At 38.6% G+C, this 23,027-nt stretch overlaps 1 protein-coding gene across 3 annotated transcripts in view; it reads left to right on the forward strand.

The window, feature by feature from the left end:
• DCT (dopachrome tautomerase) overlaps positions 1-16,110 on the forward strand; it is a 33,196-nt gene extending 17,086 nt beyond the window's left edge. Inside the window, exons 7-11 of one of the 3 annotated variants that reach the window (XM_007196854.2) lie at positions 3,480-3,513; positions 4,347-4,367; positions 8,468-8,517; positions 9,257-9,458; positions 12,828-16,110. In XM_007196854.2, the coding sequence (XP_007196916.1) occupies positions 3,480-3,513; positions 4,347-4,367; positions 8,468-8,517; positions 9,257-9,458; positions 12,828-13,006 (486 nt within the window). In that variant the 3' untranslated portion in view covers positions 13,007-16,110. The remainder of the gene's footprint in view (positions 1-3,479; positions 3,514-4,346; positions 4,368-8,467; positions 8,518-9,256; positions 9,459-12,827) is intronic. The other 2 variants (XM_007196856.2, XM_007196855.2) reach the window with 2 other exon arrangements.
• The last annotated feature ends 6,917 nt before the right edge of the window (positions 16,111-23,027 follow it).

Below are 23,027 nucleotides of genomic sequence, written 5' to 3' on the forward strand. Positions count from 1 at the left end.
CTCAATTTCGTTTCTTTTTATGGCTGAGTAATATTCCATTGTATATATGTGCCACATCTTCTTTATCCATTCATCGGTCGATGGACACTTAGGTTGCTTCCATGTCCTGGCTATTGTAAATAGAGCTGCAATGAACATTGTGGTACATGACTCTTTTTGAATTACGGTTTTCTCAGGGTATATGCCAAGTAGTGGGATTGCAGGGTCGTATGGTAGTTCTATTTTTAGTTTTTTAAGGAACCTCCATACTGTTCTCCATAGTGGCTGTGTCAATTTACATTCCCACCAACAGTGCAAGAGGGTTCCCTTTTCTCCACACCCTCTCCAGCATTTATTGTTTGTAGATTTTTTGATGATGGCCATTCTGACTGGTGTGAGGTGATACCTCATTGTAGTTTAGATTTACATTTCTGTAGTTGCTAGTAATTTGATTTTCAATCCTAAATCTCAAGGATTGCCAAATCTTATGTCCTTATTTTGAGGAAACCCACTAAGTGTGCAGGGCTTGACAACATTTTTCTGTCAATGGCCAGATAGCACGTGTTTTAGGCTTTGCAGGCCAGATGATCTCTGTTGCAGCTATGCAGCCCTGCCACTGTAACATGAAAGCAGCCATAGACAATACATGAACAAATGCGTGTATTACTCAAAGACTGGGTTCAGTCTCTTGGCAGACATTGAGCCAAAAGACACAACCAAGCCAAAGATTGATCCGGAGAAGGAAGGATTTATTGCTTGCAGCAAGTAAGGAGAACACTGGGGATATTTCCCAAAGCAGTGTCTCTGAGAACAGCAAAATTGGGGAAGTTTTAAGCTAAGGGTACACGAATATTCATGAAGGGGCTTGTGCAGAGGAGATTCAGCATAGAACTGGGGCAAAGGTCCACAGAGTCCAAGCTTTAGTTGATTGAAGTCACAAGTCAGAAAAGGTTAACATCATCATCCTAGCTTCCTCTGATAGGGTGGTTGAGCGCTAGAGGGGGGTTTAGATTCTTCAGAACAGCTCAAGAAAGTGCTTCAGGCTAATCTTTACCATTGAAACGGAACTGAGAGCTTTTACAACTAATTTGTTGTCTTTGCTATAGTTACTTCTCTTGCCTGATAACAGTCAGTTGGTTCTTTTGTTTCCTTAAAATTGTTATTACTGAGGCCTGTTCAAGGGCAAGCATTGAGGACAGGCTTAGATCACAAAATGGCTTAGGCTTAAAATGGCCTCTCTTATGTCAAAAAGCTATATCTGGTTCTTTTCCACCAGGGACCCCCCCTCCCCTCTCTGCCTACAAGTGTGGTGTTCTAATAAAACTTTATTTACAAGAACAGGCTGCGAGCCCTATTTACCCAGCAGGCTCTAGTTTGCCAACCCCAGCTTGAAGGGATCAGGGTCTTCTCTGCAGTACAGATGTCTCTTTAGTCATCTTTCTCTTCCTGCTCTAGTTAGAAGCCCACATTATGACTTTACGGACGAGGAATTCCGTGACTTACATGTAGTTCAAAGACACTAGTTGTTTAATTGTCCTTGTCTTCATACTTTTAATACCTTTAATATTTAAAATTTTGTTTTCTTTGGTATAAGTTATGTGTATATAAATAGACAAAAAGCCACAGCCCTTCTGTGAAGGCACAGAAGGAGTAATGTTTTGGCACCAGTTCCAGAACTCACAGTTACTTTAGGCTGTTTACAAAGAGTTTCATGCTGAAGCCAATTCAGCTTCAACGGTATTGAAAGCCAGGTTAAAGCACTTAAGTTAACAGAGTTATAGCTTCTGGAATTTCAAATTCATGAGTCAGTTTATGCAAAAACATTGCATATAACATTTATTAAATTTATTTTTCTGAAATCTCTTCAAGCAAGAGAAGTACAAAGTTGTATGTGATTGCAATAATGAGTATAAGAAGGTATAATGCTAAAATGCAGGAAAAACTCTGAACCAATCTCTGAAATTCTATTTTTAAGGTAATTGAAGGAAATGCACACATTTATCATGGAAAATAAGATTAGGTCACAGGAATGCTAAGTAGTTCTGTTTTCAATATTAAATGTAGATATAACCTAGAAAAGAAAAAAAAGAGGGAAACCAATAGACTATAAAGTTAAATAGTTAACTGCCACAAAAGAAACTATGTTAGAGACTAGTAACTTTCTTCCCAATTCCTAAAGATAATATTCTTAAAGTGTATTTGGATATAATCCTCCTAGAAAGTTACATTTGGCAAGTTGTAATTCTTTCAATTCCACAGTAGCTAGGGGATTCATAGGTTGAATGGTTAGTACTCACTGAATAGCTCATGTGTCTATTCTTCACCTTATATGCTGAAATTCTAAATGGAATTAAGACATACAAGCAGCCTTATTGCCATTTGTATTTCTTTCTTTCTTTTTTTATTAAGCTATAGTCAATTTTTTTACATATAATATTGTGTATATTATATATGTAACTGAATCACTTTACTTCACACCTGAAACTAACACAATATTGTATGTATATGTATATATATTCTTTTTCAGATTCTTTTCCATTATAGTTATTATAGGTTATTAGATTATTACAAGATGTTGAATATAGTTCCCTGTGGTATACAGTAAAACCTTGTTGTTTATTTGTATTTCTTAACAATGACAATCATTTGGATAAGAAAGGAATTTAAGAATATAAAGCTAGAAAAGAGAAAATGAGTTTCTAAAAACAAAGATCTAATGGATTACACTAAGTTAAGCCTGTAAGACCTTATCTGACTCTACTTTTCTAGGCTGCAATAAAATTACTAAAATTAATAGGTCATAGTAGCAAATATAAAATACTTCTGAGTTAGTATGAGTTCAGTTGAAATTTTCCAAAAGAAGTATATAGGACATTGCTTTTCTCCCATCAAGAGCAAAGCACTTAAAAATGGGTCTATTATATTTATCTTTCTTAAAAAGTCATAGAGTAATATCTTGATTAATTAAAATAACATTGTTTTATGTCAATTTTAAATGTATTAATGGTTTAATGATTTATAATTGCAGAAATATTGGCAAAAAAGTTTTTAGATGTCCATAATTTCATTTCAATATTTCTGCTTATTTTGTTTCATATTCTTATATGTTTATACAGTTGCCAATATAATGCATACATTTTTAGGTTGTTACATAGTTTCCTAAATTTTTTAATTAAGAAAATTTATAACATTATAAGAGGTTCAAATGTAAAAGGCACAAAATGAAGTCCCTGTGTCAATACCATCTCTCAGCTATCCATTCCCATTTTTCCCTATTCTTCCAGATATATTTTATAGATATACAAGCACACATATTTATGTATAATATTTCTCTTTTTTATACAGATGGCAGCATACTATAGACACTTTTGTGACTTTGTTTTACTCTTTCGTTTGTTTGTTTGTTTTACCTATTCTAAACACTTTTTTTTTTAAAGGCCGCATGGTATTCTATAGCATGAATTTTTCCTGAAATTGGTCTCCTACTGATGGATGTTTAGGTGGTTTCTAATCTTTTGCTTTACAAACAATACAGCAATAAATGAACATGTAGGATGAGTCAAGAGGATAGAATCACGGGCTCAGAAGTTAAATAAATGCATTTGAAATTTTGATAGATGTTGCCAAATTGCCCTCTGGGAGGTTGAATGATTTTTTTCTCCGACCAGCTATGTAACAGAGGGACAATTCCCCCACTCTTTCTCATTAATATGGTATGTTATTACACTTTTTCATCTTTGCCAATCTGATGAGTGAAAATAGTTCAGTGAATTTAATTTTCATTTCTTTTCTTCTAAGTGAAGTTCAACATCTTTTCACATATTTAAAGAACCATTTGCATTTCCTTCTCTGTGATCTGTCTGTTCATGTAGGATAATGACTTCTGGGAAGAGCAAAAAAACTAAAGGTTCTTAAGAGAATTAGTTAAATGATTTATTCTCTATGTAAGTTAGTAACAAATACAACATCCTCTTTTGATATTTTATTTTTCTTGGAAACCTAATACTCTGTTCATATAAAGATGTATTTTCTAGATTTCACTAGCTTAAGGGAAGCTAATGTGATCATTGATACAATATCCAATCTCTGGAACAGTGGTTAGGTTCTTTAGTGGTTAGTACTTAGTTGATGTGCAATAAATTATTGAGCATCTATTAATGTGTCCCTACACTAGATGCCATGCAAACATAATCCTTTAAGTTCACAAACTGTGTCTGGTAAACAACTCTCCTCGTTTTAAATACGGGGAAAATAAAGTTCAGAGAGGCTAAGAGGTGAGTACAACATCAGATGCACTAGTAAGTGGCTGAGCAGAGATTATAAGAAAAGTTTTCTCCTCAAACATTTCCCCACGTGGAGTCTTCCAGCTACAATTTTGCCTTTTGTCAGTTTAGACAATTCTAATTTGATCACTTCACAGTTGCTGTCATTATAGCTGAGGACACATTGTCCTGTTAGATCATGTTGATAGGAATTAACACTAATTGGTGAGGCAGGTCTGAATAATTTCCCTTGACTTTTGAAAAGATAGGGCATTGGTTTTGTCATGAGTAAGGATTCATGACTTTAAAATGCCACATTTACTTTTTTTTTTTAAATTTATTATTTATTTATTTATTTTATGGCTGTGTTGGGTCTTCGTTTCTGTGCGAGGGCTTTCTCTAGTTGCGGCAAGCGGGGACCACTCTTCATCGCGGTGCGCGGGCCTCTCATCGCGGCCTTGTTGTGGAGCACAGGCTACAGACGCGCAGGCTCAGTAATTGTGGCCCACGGGCCTAGTTGCTCCCCGGCATGTGGGATCTTCCCAGACCAGGGCACGAACCCGTGTCCCCTGCATTGGCAGGCAGATTCTCAACCACTGCGCCACCAGGGAAGCCCCACATTTACTTATTTAATATATGTATTTTTAAATAAATGAGATGATAGACAGCCACTGATTCCTGAGGAGTGTAACATCTTAGTGAATTTCACAAGAGCTCAGGTGCCAGAAAGGGTGGCTGGTCACCTGCCTGGGCAGGAGCTCCCAGGGTGGCAGGGTTTCTATAGGCTCAGTCTGGGTGGTTTTATTTTATTCTATTTTATTTTTAATAATTGAAAAGCTCTAATAATATTTAATTAGGTACCAGAAATACTCTTGACTGAAGTGTGTATCACATACTATTGTGATATACTCTTATTTACTCTGTTTTTTTTTTTTTTAATATTTATTTATTTATTTATTTATTTATTTATTTATGGCTGTGTTGGGTCTTCGTTTCTGTGCGAGGGCTTTCTCTAGTTGTGGCAAGCGGGGGCCACTCTTCATCGCGGTGCGCGGGCCTCTCACTATCGTGGCCTCTCTTGTTGCGGAGCACAGGCTCCAGACGCGCAGGCTCAGTAATTGTGGCTCACGGGGCCCAGTTACTCCGCGGCACGTGGGATCCTCCCAGACCAGGGCTCGAACCCGTGTCCCCTGCATTAGCAGGCAGATTCTCAACCACTGCACCACCAGGGAAGCCCCTACTTGTGACTTCTAACTTAAGTTTTAAATTAGAGCTCCTCATATGGAACTGTGTGTCTATCATGTGACTTTTAAATGCTCAGATATGAATTCTTAGAGGACCAGAGCATCATCATGTTACCACAATAAGATCCACTCTGATTATGAAGGACATCTTCTGGATAGTAATACATGAACTCAGGTGGTGAAAACCGCAGTGAGCTGGTCTTTGGTGAGGTACAGATGTCTTTTCAGTCAGCCTCAGGTTTCGATAGTGATCTTCCTCCAGGCACAGATACCCTTCTCTTGTCACCACGAGATTCCATGTGGCCGGAATCTGAATTTGCAGCCGTTTAAATGAAGGTTAAGTTTGGTAGTAACTTTATCCTCCAATGATCTTGAGAAAGATATGCATGCTTTCCCTGTACTTTATTAAGTTTCTTTATGCCTGTAAGCACAACATTTGTTGATCAGTTGCTTTCTTCTGCAAGGGTTACATTTAAAATTTTTTGCCTTGAAAACCCATGTAATCACATTTTCTTCAGTACTGCCTCGCAAGTTGAAATTTAGTGGGTTTTTTTTTTCTTCCTGTGCTTATCCACACTTTGTTGGAACAAGATAGAATAAGTTTTATACCAAAATTTGTGACCTCATTTCTGAAGCACTCAATTATTAATGCCAAAATATAACTATGAATCTCTATAGCAGATATAAGTCAACAACAGTTTACTTTTACTTTGTTTTGTTTTTATTTATTATTGTCAAATTACAATTTGGCCTTTACAGAGATATTAACTTTGCTTATTTTCAACCTGTGTCCAACAAACATACCATTAGTTTCTCAAGAGCAATTCAGGGTATTTCGTTTAGGAATAATGTTCACACCTTTATCAAAAATACCCAGTCTCCAGGTTGCACTACTTCTCTTTCTAGCCTCTGGATACATTGTTGCTCACAGCATTTTGTCTGTTGCCTTGTTTGCATCTTCTTGGCACACACTGGCCTTTTTTTAATTTTTTTTACTACATTCTATAAATTGGGTACTCTGTGTGTAGTTCCTACTAGAGCTTTTATTGTATAAGGTTTAACAACCCTTCTGAGATCTATAATCTATCCTTCTTACTCTTCCCCTGTTCTTTTATCTCTCCAAATTATGAATTGCTTTAGAGTGTTGTCCCCTCCTTAATTATTTACACTTTGTGCTGGGTGAATTCTAGTGCTTTCACCTGGTTATTTACCTCTTACAGCATTGAATCTGCATCTTTCTATGCCCTGAGAGTCTCTTTTTTCTTTTCGTAAATCACAATTTGATCTCTCACTTGAACTCAGACAGTATCTAAAAGTTCAAGAGATGCTGTATGGCCTTCCTTGGAAAATACATTCTGGTACACCCCTTTTTCTGTGTATCACTTAGCATTTGGTTCAGCTGCTTAAAACAGAAAACCAAAATTACAGAAGCCTAAACAAAAAAGAGGTTTATTTTTCTCTTTGTGTATAAGACCTCCAGTGGCAGGCAGTCCAGGGCTGGTATAGTAGCTCCATAGTCATCATGAACACCTTCTGTCTTTCTGTTTTACCATCCTTGGTGAGTGGCTTCTTTTCTTAACTTTGCTTGTTAGCTGCTAAGATGGCTGCTGCAGCTTCAGCCATCACATCCATGTACCAGGAAGCAGCAAGGAGAGATGGAAAAGGAAAAGGGGACACTTTTAAGGGAGACAACCACCTTTAAGGAGATGTCCTAGAAGTCCTATCCAGTGACTTGCAGTTAAATCTCATGGATAACTTGACACATTGTTTCACCCCAAACACAAAGGAAGTTACTGTGGAAGAAGCAGAGAAAGGCTATTGGGTAAGCAACCCACAGTGCTTGCTACCCTTAGACACTGTACATCTATTGCTTGGGCTCCATGCTTGAGGGAAAACTCCTGTTTGAGGCTGGCAGGCTCCAGAGGCTACACCTGGAGAAGGAAGCACAGTTGCCCTCTGGGAACCTCTTAACCCTATGTGGAGTTTCCAGGATTTAGGGCATGTGATATTATTTTCAGGAACCCACACCAACAACTAACACTTAGCTCCTTTTCCAGGGCTGAGGCCCCTTCTCAAAGATGAACTGTTCCTGAACTCTGCTTGTGGGAAACATTGGTCACTAGCATTATCATGTGTTCTTCTAAAGTTGTTGCTCATGCGTTAAACTCTATGCCTTTATTCCTCCGGGGTTTAAAGTTTGTTACGCAAAGCCAAGATTTCAGAACTCAGAAAATCCTTTCTCTCTGTGAAAGCCCACGTCTTACGATTTGATGTTTTGATTTTTAACATGATTGTCTCTGCCATGAACTTTAAAAATCCATTCAGGAAAAAAATCCCCTCAAGTAAATCACTTGATTCTTTTTACTATCCTGAATGTAGAAAGCTCTCACTGTTGCCTGAATGGGTGAACTAACTACAAGGAACCTTGGGTAAGATTTGAAACTATTATCTACTAAATAAACAACAGTAATACAAGCCAGAAGGGCAATGCAATTAAAAGGGTTAAGAAGTGCAAGGGACTAAGAATTCAGACTGAGGGCAGTCAGGGAAGATGTCTCAGTACAGGGACCACTGAGTTTGTCTTGAAAGACTCTGATGCCAGAAAACAGAAGGAACAGGATTGCAGACAGAGGGAAATAGCACTTGCTAGAAAGAGGCCTGTTTGGCTGAATTGTACAAAATATAAAACTAATTTGCATGGCACTGTCATCAGCTAACAGAAACTTATTAAGCATCAATTCTGTCCAAGTTGTATGCTAAGCCTGAAACTTCAAAGATGAAAAGGCCTTATCTCTGGCTTTTAGGAGTTAGGGGTCTTGTTAGGGGAAATTGATAAACAAATAACAAGTTATAGTATAATTTGACCAGCTCTATAATTGGTAAATTGGTAAAGGAATTCATTTAACAAGTATTTATTGAAATAAGTGTCCCCCTTCCCCCTTGCAACAAACCCTGGGTTGACAGGCCCTGGGGACACAGCAGGGAAGGAAAAGCAGACAGGGCCCCTGGGCTCCCTGAACGACAGTCTAGGAGTGAAAGAGAACCTCTAACCACCTGGGTTGACCTCTCACATTTACATCCTGCTGCAAAATCAGGACTATAGATGAGAAATTTTGCTGTTAATATTTTAAAACATGTAATAATTGCTGTATTTGAAAAGGACTTAGCTTCCTTGAGAAAATAAAACTGAGCAGTATGCACATTACAATGTTTTTAGACTTTTGCTGGAGTAACACTGAGAATTCAGACGATAGGGTTATAAAATGAGCACATAGAAGGGTGTTCCTGGTGAGAAAAATTTGAACACCCATTTTGGATGTTTTCTTTCGTTCTTTTTTCTTTTCTTTTCTTTCTGTCTTTTTTAAAAAAACTATCCATTTGTATTATAATACTGGTAAACACGTTTCCTTTCTCTCTTGTTAAAACCAAAGCATCTGAATATTGACTACACTATATATCTCATCACACTTGCCTTTTTTTCTGAACCTAATAATTAACATGCATTTGTTGAAGGCCTCACGTATTCCTAAACCAATGTTAAATCTGCAACGTGAACTTTCATTTGTCTTAACAAAGGGGTTTATAATCCTGTTTGGAGAGATATTCCATACAGCCTTGGAAACTTCACTAAAAATGCCAGTGGGTATGTCACCAAGAAGTTCCTGATGTCAAGAAGAACCAACCCCATTTCATTTTAGAGAAAGTTGCAATCAGATTGGTCTGATTGGAACAGACCTATCAATGTTAACACCGTGTTCAACTGTCTTACAGGTCCTTCATTCCTTTACTGATGCCGTTTTTGACGAGTGGATGAAAAGATTCAATCCCCCTGCAGATGCCTGGCCTCAGGAACTGGCACCCATTGGTCACAATCGGATGTATAACATGGTTCCTTTCTTCCCTCCGGTGACTAATGAGGAACTCTTTTTAACTGCAGACCAGCTTGGCTATAGCTATGCCATTGATCTGCCAGGTAACTAATGCAACTTCTAAATGCGTGATTCGTTCATCTTCTAAAGAAGCTTTCTTTCCTTTTTCCTTTCTTTTTAGTGTAAGCCCCGACCTTACATTGAAGTACTCAGGTCTAGTTAAGTGTATTGGCAATTTTAGAGAGTATCTATATTTACCAAAATGAGCCTTTAAACTACCAATTAAACATCAGAAAAGGGACTGGTTGGATGACTCTTGTTTTAGAAAATTAAAAGTTGTTAAGAGAACTTATTTCACAGGGAAAGTATCTACACCCGATTTGATAATTCTACTTGAATTAATTGAAAACTGGCCGTGGTTTGAAATGCCTAAGCCATAAAATCAAAACGCACTAGCCACCTATGGATGGGAACTAGCAAGACCTGAAGGTAAGGCTGGGCTTACGGTGGGCAGATGCAGCACCTGCCTCAGGCACGAAGTTCAAGGGCAGGCCAAAAACTCAGTAACTGAGCGAAGGAGTAATATTCTCAAAAACCCAAATTAATGCAAAAAAATCTATGATGAATACACTATCAAAATTTTAAAGACAGGCTGTCGTTGTCTGTTTGTCTTATACCCCTGCATCAGTTTGTAAGTAGACCAATTTTTTTTTCCCCCCAGTTAGCCAGTACCACACCTGCTGAAGGGGTTTGTGAAGATGACAGTGGCCTGCCAATAGATTGGGCTGCACGGGGCTTCATGTGTACATTTTTTTTTTTAATGAATTTTTTGAAGCCATGTTTTTAAGTTGTAGGTTTTTTGTTAGCTTTTCCACCTGGTTCAAAATATGGGAGGATATTTTGATAAGTGTTATGTAGGGACATATATTTTTTTATTTGCCCAGGCCCCAGTATAGCGCCATGTGCCATTTAAAGAATCTTAGGACAGGTTCAGGAAGGAAGGTAAAACAATTTAAAAAATCTCTAAATTTGTCAAGAAGCTGAAAAACATACGGCCTATCTGCTGGTGGCGTTTCCCCACTGGTGTCTATTTTGTCTTCCCTAAATCTCAGCCTGCAAAGTAATCAAGATGATTTCTGAGGTCACGTCTCTCTCTCTCTCTGCCTCTCTCTAACTTTCAAAGCCTTTCAGACCCTGGACCCTGTCCTTTGATTTTCCTTCCAGTTCTACATCTACTGCAGCTTGTTCCCCTTACTGATTTGAAGTTTCCGTTCTTTGGTCAGCTAAGGATATCTCTTTGAAACTTTTCTCATTTCTCTGGGATTGAACATAATAATAATCAGAAAGTTTGGAATGTACATTTTGACCATGCTTCCATGTCCTCTGACATCAGCCAATTAACAGGTACAGACCAAGAGTCTAAATATGCCCAGAATGCACTAACTCATTAGAAGATACAAATTACATTCATTTATTGGTTTGACAAAGAAGTTTACAATCCTGCCTGGGGAGACATAACTATAACAAAAGGTTGGAGAAGGGAGAGAGGGATTTGGGAGAGGAGCTGGGTCTTGAACTAGATTAAAGAGATGGTAGGTCTTAGGTAAGTGAGGGGGAAAGAAGGGAGCATTTTAGATTGAAGAAGGGCAGGGAACAGGGCTGTGAAAGACACATGTAGTCTATATAGAGGACCCTGAGAAGAAGGTCTGGTTGTAGTGGAAGGCTTGGGTAGATAACTGTGAATTAAAGTTGGATTTGAGAGAAGGGCCTGGTTACTGAGTGCTTTAAAAGCTGGGCAAAAACCACAAGGAGATGCCACTCTACACCCATTAAGAGGGTTACTACCCAGAAAGCAGACAGTAACAAGTGTTGATGAGAATGTGGAGAAAATGGAATCCTCGTGCACTGCTGGTGGGAATGTTAGCGTAGACTCTGTGGAAAACAATATGGCAGCCCCTCAAAAAATTAAATGTAGAATTACCACACGATCCAGCAATTCTGCTTCTGGGCATATATATACCCTCAAAGAATTGAAGGCAAGTAATGAGATATTTGTACACCTCTGGTCAAAGCAGCGTTATTCACAACGGACAAAGGTGGAAGCCGCCCAAGTGCCCACTGACAGATGAATGGATAAAAAAAATGTGGGCGATACATACAATGGGATATTATTCAGTCTTAAAAAAGGAAGAAAATCCCGTCACATGCTGTAACATGGGTGAATCTTGAAGACCTTATGCTAAGTTAAATAAACCAGTCACAAAAGGACAAAACTAGGATTCCACTTCTATGAGGCGCCTAGAGTAGTCAAATTCATAGAGACAGAAAGTAGGATGGTTGTTGCCAGGGGCTGGGAGGGAATGGAGAATTGGGGAATTACTATTTCAGTTTTGCAAAAGAAAGAAGTTCTGTGGATGGATGGTGGTGATGACTGCACAACAATGTGAATGTATTTAATGTCACGGAACTTAATTTAAAAATGGTTAAGGTGGCAAAATATATGTAATGTGTATTTTCCCACAATTAAAAAAAAAAAAGGAACTAAAAAAAAGCTAGGCAGAGGAGTTTGGACAATAACAAAGGCAATCATTTTTGGCTCCTGAACCAAGAAATGACAGAATAAAAATCTGTGCTTTAAGAAGATGAGGAGGGCAATAGATCCTGCCGGATTGTTGCAGGAAGAGACAAATTAAAATCCTCTTGGAGAAACCCCACTGTGATGAGTCAGGGTCCTCTGTGGGATTGGAAGGAAATAAGTAGAAGGACAATCTTACATTTAGAGAAGTGTAGAGTATAGAACAAGAACCCAGTGCAGAGAAACTGAATTTAAGAACAGCTGGCCAAGGATATGATAATTTTTAAGGAAACAACAAATAATGAAATCCATTAATTTTGTGGAAAAGTGCTTATAAAATATATTTGAATAGAGGATTGGATTTATCATGTGATGATTCACATTTTATTCACAACTATTTAAATGGGTCCAAATTCCTTCTGTTCTTGCAATTGAATGTCTCCTGTTATAATAGCCAATCTCATTTGTCTTACTCACTTATCACCCCATGAAAAAGGTAGAGACAATAGAATTTCTAGACCTGAATGTTGTATATTTTGCAGTTCCCCAGATACCATTTTAGCATGCATTTTTACAAATGAGTTTCTAACTCACAAAAGTAGTTATATACTTCCTTGGAGGGTTTATTCTGTGTAAGTATTTATCGTAAGAAATTTTTTAAATGCAATAATCTACATTCAAATAATGGAATGCCATTTCCCACTTCCTCCAGAAAAACAACTGTGGATATGATAAATAGTTGGTAAGGAAGGAGAAGATAAATTTTATTCCGGCCAGTGTAGTTTTGCTTTATCAACAAAAGTGCATGTGAAAGGCTAATAATAGGTTTATTCTTCCCTTTTCTAAGAGTATTCAGCCGATGAAAATCCCAATCATAGACCCTTCTCTTCTGCTTTAATTTCAGTTGAAGAAACTTCAGATTGGACCACAACCCTCTCAGTGGTTATGGGGATGCTGGTGGTCTTGGTTGGTCTTTTTGCACTGCTGATTTTTCTTCAATATAGAAGACTTCGAAAAGGATATACACCCTTAATGGAGACACAATTAAGCAACAAGAGATACACAGAAGAAGCCTAGATGCTCACGCCTTACCCTAGAGAAGAGGCTGGCCAAGGCTTAGTTCTGACCCTGACAGTGAGCAAACGAATCCTCACTGTTTTTCCTTTCCTTGAAGATCTTTGGCATAGCTCCTCCTGTTGTGGGATGACCCCAAATACGGAAGATGCTTAGCTGTAGTTTCTGGTTCGCTTTGTTTATCTAACAAACAAGCTAAAGTGCTTGAGGGTGTCTCTACCATCAAACAAAGGTAGAGCTGATGATGATTGGTGGTATTTATTAATAATTCCCCATATTGATTAAGCCTCCTCGTGTTCTGAGAGCACCTCCAAAAATCGATAGAGTGGATTCATTGAAATTTGCAGGTCAGTGTAATTTGAGAGCTGGACAAGATCATGGTTAAATCTTTCTCAGCCCACGCATCTTCATTTGTAAAGGGATGGGGGCAGGAAGGTGCAGGTGCTACATGAGTCTCCACGGCCTCTTTTAGGTATAAACATCCATGATTTTAGGTGCCTTCCTGATCATCTTCCTGCGGCTTCTTTTTCTTTTCTCTTGTTCTCCCCAGCCTTTAAAATGGCCTTGAAGATGAAAATAGGCCTTATTTTCCATACAGGATGGAGAATGAATGAATGAATGATCAATTTGGTTCTCTTTCATAAATTAGACTTTACAGAGTTTATAAAGAGTCTGCAGTTCTTAACAGCAGAGCTATCCCCAGAGTCAATAGCTGAATAAACATTGATCCTATAGTGGTAAACGAATAGATGAGGGATTAAATTAGTTTAAATTAATCTGGTTGATTAATATACTGTTTTGAACTTATTAACTAATACAGAGTCACTCTTTCCAGGAAAGTCTGACTGGAGAAGGCTGGTGAGCCTATCATCCTGAACATGAGACAATTTGAGTGTTCCATTGCTCTGAGGTCTCATTTGGCTGACCCCAAACCGATTCCTTTGCTAGGGAGCCTCAGATGAAAACTTATTCACGCATTTGGCTTATTTTTAAGAGTTGACTTTAAATTCATTAATGCTGCCCTGTACTGACGTTACTTACAAATGCTAATCAAGTCTTATCATTTAAAAGCAAACCATCCATACAAAATACGACAATTCAGAATTAAATGGTTATGACCCACTAAGTAATCATCAGATTATGAGAGATAAGAATGAGGCAGTCTTTACGAAAATGTTTAGACATATCAAGATGATCCCTCCTTCTGAGGAGTTAATGGTTTTTGAGATCTTAAGGCAGTTTCATCTGTTCATATCTGGCATCCATGCAGTAGGAGGGAAGCCACAGAGGTGGCCCTTCGGTCCACTCACTGCAGCTCCTCTCTACTGGATGGATGTGTGTAAAGAATGGGGGTTAAGAGCACCCTGGAGCCTTCTCCATATGGCGGGGCTAGAGGGTGCAAGATTTACCAATATCCAGTGTTATCCCCTGGAATAAGACTGCAGAAGCCAGAGAAATGGACAGAGCTCAATCTGAACTGAATTTGAGTGAGTCTCGTAAAGTATATCCGAGAGTAGGCTCAGCAGAGGAGAATCAAGACAGCCCAGAGTCCTTCACGGGGTGAAGCCCTGCTTGGACCTCTTTAACCAGCGCCACATGCATAAATCTCAATGCCTGCCTTTAATAGAATTCATGGAAAATTCAGCAATGTGTTATTAACATGGTCCACTCTGGCAGGTTTATGTTCTGAACTCAAGGTTGTTGGGGAACACATTTTTACATCCTGTTTTTAAACCCAAAGAGAAATATCTTAAGATGAAGATATAAGTGTGCGTGGTAGGTATGTTCCTGAAAAGTTGTGTATAAATCAATTATACATTAAAAGCACCAGGGGAAATTACTTTTTATGGATGAACTATTATGAATAATTCTATAAAGCACATAACCACCTCTAGCTTATCCTTCGAGTATATCAGAATTTTCATACATCATATTCTCATAAGATTTGTTTAAAAGCAAGATCTATCTGTGGCAGAAATAAAGACTAACCATTTATACTTAGCTCCTTTTAACTATAGTGTGTGCAACTTTTCATAAATATTATGTTTTATGATGCCTTCCTAAGAGAACTAGTTTCCTAATTTTGTAGTTCATATTAGAGGAATAAAATTTTCTAGCATTTTCTAACATTACAGTAAATCAATGATGACTGCCTTTCAGCAAATCTAAAGGTAGAATAAACCTGTAGAGTAAAAAGTTGGTATTTACTTACAGTGAATGCTATGCAGATAAACTCAGAAAATATCACTCAGCATTGTACAGCCATACGTCTCAATGATGGGGGGAAATATTCAACCTTGAAGAAAATGAACAGATTGCTTTATATGCTTCTATCTGTAGTATTAGAAAAATTGTGTGTATATGAATTATGATTTTAAAAGAAACACTTTTTAAAAGCTAACATTCAAAAGTGAAATGAAATCCAATAACATCTTTCCTTTGTGAATTAAATTCTCTTCTAATTCTAAAATTCTTTGACATAAATTTGTGTCTTGCTCTTAGGATTTAACATTGCTAATTATAATAATCCTAATGAATAATTCTAATCTCACATTAACAAGAAGTAGAAAACTTACTAAAGAGGAAAATAAAAATAAATATTGTTTTGCAGATTATTGTTCGTCTGTTGGGGGCTATTGTTTTTTAATTTGTGAACATCAATTCCCATTTTTTTGGCACTCGATATATACATAAAATACATAATAACTACTTCACTTTTGAAAATAAGTCCTTAAACTTGGACGGCATTATGCTAAGTGAAATAAGTCAGAGAAAGACAAATACTGTATGATATCACTTATACTTTGAATATAAAACATACAATAAAGTAGTGAATGAAACAAAAAAGAAGCAGACTCACAGATATAGAGAACAAAAAAGAAGCAGACTCACAGATATAGAGAACAAACTAGTGGTTACCAATGGGGAGAGGGAAGGGAGGAAGGGCAAGACAGAAGTAGGGGATTAAGAGGTACAAATTATTAGGTAAAAAATGAGCTACAAGGATATATTGTACAACACGGGGAATACAGCCAATATTTTATAATAACTCTAAATAGAGTATAACCTTGAAAAATTCTGAATCACTATATTGTATACCTGTAAGTTGTGTAATATTTTATATCAATTATACTTGAATTAAATAAAAAAGGAAGTCCTTAAATAAGCTGGTGTTTCTACTTTCTATTGAGTTTCTAAGCAACTGCTACGTCCTAGCTCTCTATGATATAGGCAGGAAAAGGAGATACTACCCCTTTTCCCAGGTAAAGAGTCACCTCTGATGTCCCTACAGTCTAAAGACTGAAATCGGAGTGGGGGGTGAGTAGGGAAGCCACTTGAAGTCACTGTACAGGGAGGCAGGCTCCTCCGAGAGAGCCTTCCAGCTCAGTCAGCTTGTTGGAGACGCCCAGAAGAAGGAAATTAGAGCCAATAGAGGTAATGGTTACATGGCGTTCGCTTCCACTTCTAGACTTGAAGCTTCTAGAGGTCAGGTTGTACAGCTCTCTGTACAGCTCCAGTGCCATCGTATCAAAGCACTTTAAGTAAATACTTAGAAAATGGTGGTGGTTAATCGATACAGGCACATAAAAGAGCCAATTCATCTCCCCTCCCCTACCCCCTACCCCCTCAGTGGGAGATAGCTACTCTCTTCAATGCAGTGGCAAAACCCAACTCTTCCTATTTCTCCAGGGCCTTGCTCATCCTGAGTACTCTGTAAATATTTTTTGAATGAATAAGCTAATCTCAAAGTAGAACTTTTCATTCAGGGCTTCTGGCATGTGTTCTGACATGTACTGGATAAAACATAAGATAATGGGGTCTTGTATCCCTGCCATGAAATGAATAGCAACATATCTTTCAGATTCTGAGTTGTACCTATGCCAGATAGAATTTTACTCCATACAACCTAATACGAGGGGCTACTTTTCAGCCATATTTTCTTCTTGGGTGTATCTTTTCCCCACCATTGGTAGGCCCTAATTCTACCATTTATACAGACAAGGGTAGAAAGTTAAGACCTCACAGTATCATTATAGGGCCTTCCACCATCTGATGTCTTAAAAGCCTTGTTTCCGTGGAAGGAGTTAGTGGGCAAATGATTTAGCCAGGCAAAATCAGTGCCTTTCTTACATGGATGGACCCATTGGTGAAACTTAAGAAATTCTCAAAGATGACATGATACTTTACTTATAATGGCAGTTCAAGATGAAAATAATTCCTGTGAATTTAATTATACTTGGGTAGGTAGTTTAATGAAAGCTTGAAAACAACACACAAGAAAATTGTGAGCAATAGGATAAAATTTTTGAAAACTAAACAAAACAAACACACAAGCTTCTTATTCAAGGCCTGAATGCTCTGCATATTATCACTAACAGAATTTCTATTTGGCAGAAACCATTAACCCACTTATGTTATTTGCCACATTGATTCAAGCCAGAATTCTTGGATGTAATATGACGGAATTTGGTCCTTTCTTCTAGCCATTCTCGGCTCCTTTGCTGGTTTATAACAAAGCTAAAACTGTCACAGTGTCTCCCAAACATAACTGAGAGAAGCTTAAACTTGTCCCTTTTTATTAAAATACTAGAGATTTCACTGTCAGAGTAGACACTGATTACTCATTCACTTTGTATGTTACTGGGTGTTTCTGAATTTGTAATAAGCACAAATGACCATTTTGATTGAGAGGAATTAGGCTCACAATAAAGCAAAACCTGCCCTCTTGTGTTTTATTAGAAAATCGCACAATTTTGGTAAAGTTCTTATAGCTATTTTCCTCTACCGTGGTTAATTGCCTGGGGTCAGAGAAAAAAACAAATGCTAGACGATTTGCCATCAATTCAAAAATCAGAACAGATAAAGCACAGTATTTAGAAGGAAATGATTTCCTGTGCAGGCAAGGTAATCATATAATTAAAGCTCTTAGACTTTCCTTTCTAACGTACTTTGAAATGTTAAATGTAACCCTGCAAGCTATAAAAATCTGGGGGAACATTTCAGGCCACTGGGCAAAACTCTTTTATGCTTGTCAGATACACAGAGGGTATAATTTAGTCAAATATTATTTATATGATCATACTGCAGCTGGAGATAGGGACTATTTCTTTTTCAACTAAAAACAATTATTGAGGGCTCCCCTGGTGGCGCAGTGGTTAAGAATCCGCCTGCCAATGCAGGGGACACAGGTTCAACCCCTGGTCCAGGAAGATCCCACATGCCGCAGAGCAACTAAGCCCACGAGCCACAACTACTGAGCCCACGTGCTGCAACTACTAAAGTCCTCGTGCCTAGAGCCTGTGCTCCGCAACAAGAGAGGCCACAGCAATAGCCCCCGCTAGCCACAACTAGAGAAAGCCTGTGTGCAACAGTGAAGACCCAACGCAGCCAAAAATAAAAATAAATAAATAAATAAGTAAATAAATAAAATTAAATAAAAAAACTGTTACTGAGAAGGTAGTACATTTTGGTAAAGTTTTTAGAAAAAATACTGGATCAGTGAATTGAAACCAGATATAAATATCTGAATTTGGGTGTGCGTGTGAGCAGTGTCAGAAAATGTCCTTTACTGTGGAAAATCCACTTTTCAAGACTGAACTATTGCCATGGTGGTACCAAAAGCAAATGATTACTTGGGTGCCCACAGTTGCTTATCTTATATTAGGTGATTGAAAAGATAAAGAATCTCAAATAATAAAGAAAACATGGTCTCTATCTAGTTTTTGTGAAGCTCTTTCTTCTAGTATGTATACCCAGGTAAAGATTAGAGGGGGGAAACAGGCAAGGCATTTGTTTGTTTATTCTGAGAAGTTTTGTTTAAGTGAAAAAATTGGAGCTCAAATTTTCCAGCTGGCTCTATCTGTTATTCTCTTTCTCTGGTGGTTCTCTCTGAATGGGGATTCCAGACATGGTGACAGTAGCTGTTTTTATGGTGAGTAGGGAAAAGGAAAAAAAAAAAAAAATCCTCAAAGCAGAAATGGGGAAATCAGATTCAAGACACTTAGAATGCTGCCGGCTTCCCCGGAGGAGAATCATTCATTTACTCCCTATTGATAAATATGTTATTGTGTGGCACACTTTGCTGAAAACTTAATTTCCAAAGCAGCAAATTTATTATTCATATTTCTACTTAAAGTCTCATTTCTAATATTTCTGCTTCTTTAAAAAAAGCAAGTTTTGGGGACTTGCATGTAGTTTCCCATAGTTGTATGTGCCAAATTACGATTCTTTGCTACTTGAATAAACCTTGTTTTCCCGGTTTAAAAAAAAAGGGGGGGGGGAGTTTTGTCTTGACTATTTTTACTAATCAGCTTTTTCCTTCTTAAAAGAATATTTGTATTTCAAAAATGTTGCATTACACACCAAGGAGTGAGGCTCAGCTAAGCCACACGTGTGGATACTTTGTCTCACAAGTAACTCAAGCGAGCGATCAGCCTTGAAAACAGAAATGTAATCTCAGTCATAATCCGAGCGGTACTGTACCACTTTCTCCTCTTCAGTTGTGGCCAACACATAACTTCCAACCTTTTCGGCTCTGAAACTCTGATTTGAGCTGCACATTTTCTTTTCCTTTCAGGCATTTTACAATTCTGAGGCTTGTTAACATTTTATAGACTCAAGGTCGTTTTTCTTCCTTTCTGTGCATTTCTCTTTTCAGCCAGGTGCTCTTATCAAGATGCGGGCGTCTTTGTGTTTTTAACACTTTTCCTTGAGGCAGTCCCAACTCTTTGATCCTGTGCTGACTCAAAATCGTTTGCTGTTAGCCGTCCAGAGCGGAGATCTGGTGCGTCCTGGTGCTGTTGTCTGCCAGCGCCTGACAGCCTCCTCGGGTCTCTCTGACAGTCAAAGAGCTCTTCCAACCCAGTGACATGCAAATTTGTTCCTTTTCTGCTACAGTTTGTCACAGCCCACATTTTCCAGCTTAGCTGCACAAAGGCAGGCAGGATAAAATCGTTCTGAGGTTGATGCTGGCCATAATGTATGTGAATTCATTGTTTTTAAACTACAGCTACTCAGAACATCAAACTACTGGGAACTCACCTTGCAGCTAGATGGCAGGAAACTACCTGCTTTTCTGCTTGCTGGAGAGAGGATGCCACCGAGTGGCTTTTATCACAGGGCAATCTGCTCACCTGTGTTGTAGCTGTCAGAGGAAAAGAACTCCGTGCACTCTGGAAGTTTTGCTGAGACTTCTGGGTATGTACCTAACTACACAGAGTCACAGGAGAACAGAAAGACTCTGCAGCTCATTCCCTGTTTATATCTGTCAGCTTACCCCCACTAGAACTTATTCCCTTCCTGTGTACACTAAAAAGGCCACGAAAAAAATATGTTACTTAAAAAGCCCACTATTTTTTCCCCTATTCAAACCACCAGTAAGTGATTTGACCTTAATTATCTCCCTGTGTGAAATCTCTGGCAGTTGAAGATAAGGGCTCTCAGCTCCCATGAATAGCACCGTGTTTCCTGAGCCCGGTCACAAGTCAGTGTTCTGTACAATCTGAACATAATTCTCTGTTGACACTTGGCAGGTACCTTTTCTTGCCCTTGGCACTGGTTCAGTGGTTAGGGAGGGCTCCCAAGGGCTATTTTCAATGGCAAAAGGGCACTTTGGGGATGAAACATGAACTGGCCTTGGCTGGTATGGAAGTGAAACATATTAAGAAAGCTATTTTTTTTTAATTAATTTTTGTGACAAAACACATATAACATAAGATTTTCCATTTTAACCATTTTTAAGTGTACAATACAGTGGCATTAAGTACACCCACAATGTTGTACTACCATCACCCCCATCTGTTTCCAGAATTTTTCATCATCCCAAACAGAAACTCTGTACCCACTAAACAATAACTCCCCAATCCTTCCTTTCCCTAACCCCTGGAAAATTTAACAAGACTTTGGGAAGTCTCCACCGTCTCTCTCCTGATACCCTCAGCTCTGTGATTTTGGTGGAAACCTAATCGTCTTAAACCAATTACTCTTCTCCATAACCTTGACTGCAGTGTTTCAGCTGTGAATGCAAAACTGATAGCCAAAACAACAGAAAGGGATTTTCACTGAGGATTCTAGGAAATAAAGCCAAAAGTCATGGTCTCGTCCCTGAGTGATATGGTGGGAAGATGTGAGGTCTGTAATCACAGCAGCCATTTTGTCTCCTTGAGGGAGTGTTTGAAGCAGCCAGGGAGTACCCCACTTTTTCTTAATTTAGGCCAGTTTAAATTGGTTTTTCTCTTACCATGTGAAAAATCCTGACTCATAAGCTCATCTTCAGGGAATTTAAAATTAAAGTGAGGAAATAGAGGAGTTCATTTATTTAATATTTATTTCCAGACACCATAATCCATGCCTTCAGTTGAGTAAAAAGAAATTCTTCTTTGTTCTTTTAAGATTACAAGAGAAACATATCAATGCCTAAGGAAGGGCTCCTCTGAGTAGAGTGTAGTCATTCAGTATGTGGCATTTAAATTCCAGCTCAGTCACTTATTTGCCACCTAACCTTTTTTGACTTTTTAATTTTTAACTGCTCTGGGCTTTAGTTTCCTTGTCTGCGAAAGGATATTAATAATGTTCCTCCTGCTCTGTACACACATAGGCTGTTTTAAGAATGAACTGAGTTCATATATTTAACTTCTTGAGAATACTGCCTGTGTATTAGACTAGGGGCTCAAACAACAGAAATTTATTTTTTCACACTTCTGGAGGCTAGAAGTCCAAGATCAAGGTGCTGGCAGGGGTGCAGACAACAACCATCTTGCTGTCTCTTCACGTGGTCTTTCCTCTGTGTACTTGTACCCCTGGTGTCCCTTTGTGTGTCCAAATTTCCTCTTCTTATAAGAACACCAATCAGATTAGATTGGGGCCCACCCTACTGGCCTCATTTTAACTTACCCCTTTAAAGACCTTATCTCCAAGTATGATTACATTCTGAGGTTCTGGCGGTTGAAATTTCAACATATGAATTTAGGGGGGATATAATTCAGCCTATAACAGCCTGGAACGAAGAAGTCACTCAATAAATGTTGATATTATTTGTCAAATCCCTTTGGAATGCCTGGTGTGTGAAAGCAACGCTGCAGGTTTCAATTTCATCGATCAAGACAGGAAACTGTGACTCCAAACTCAAAAGAAGGCTCTGCAGAGTAGGCAAAGATAGCTGAAAAACTAAGCAGGGCTCTGCAGAAGGATCACTGCTCTTTTATTCATGATGGAAGGAGCTGTGTGATTTCCTGGTGCTCAGGTGAGGGGTGGGAGTGTCACTGAGCCACAGGTGGTTTCCATTGGCATGAAGACCTCTCACCCCTGGAGAGGAAGAAAGGGAAGGAGGGAGGGACACAGAGAGAGGGGCACTTCAAGGAGAGCCAGCCATTCTGTTAAGCTCCAGAGGACACCACTGCCTTTTTCACTTGGTGGAGAAAGAACTGGACTGTAAATGGGGTGTGAAATGCTAAATGTGAGTGAACTTTAAGCAATTGACATGGTGTTTCTGCTTCATTACCGATTTCATTTTTTCTGCTCCTGAAGCCAGAGAAAATATTCCCAGCTACCAGTTCTTTCTAAGAGATGAAGAACTTTAAGAATGGACTCAGGTTAGATTTCCCACAGATATTCTTTGGATCCTGCCCTTTCCTTGGTTTTCATCCCTTGGTTTGGCTTTGAAGTGAGAGAGAATCAGAGTCAGGAGGGAAAGGGCTGACTCCCCGCCTTAGGCTGGAGGGTGAGCTATTTCCTGCCTCACAGGCAGGAGGAATGAAGAGATTCCCCGCGTGCTCAGCCCCATGAACCCCACCGCCTTGCTTAGCGCTTGCCTAGATCCTTGAAGGTTTCAATTTGTCATTTTAACCTTCCAGAGGTCACTTTTTCGTCTTTGCATATTTTGTTTGTTTTTCACATATTTGGCCATTGTAGAACATATTCTTCCAAAAATTATGCATTGATACTCTTAGTCTGCCTTACAAATTGCACTTTGGATTTGCATAGATCAGGGAACCGATGAAAATTATGAGCTGCTCCACCCTGGGGG

The sequence above is a fragment of the Balaenoptera acutorostrata genome, chromosome 18, assembly GCF_949987535.1.
Source record: "Balaenoptera acutorostrata chromosome 18, mBalAcu1.1, whole genome shotgun sequence".
NCBI lineage: Eukaryota > Metazoa > Chordata > Mammalia > Artiodactyla > Balaenopteridae > Balaenoptera > Balaenoptera acutorostrata.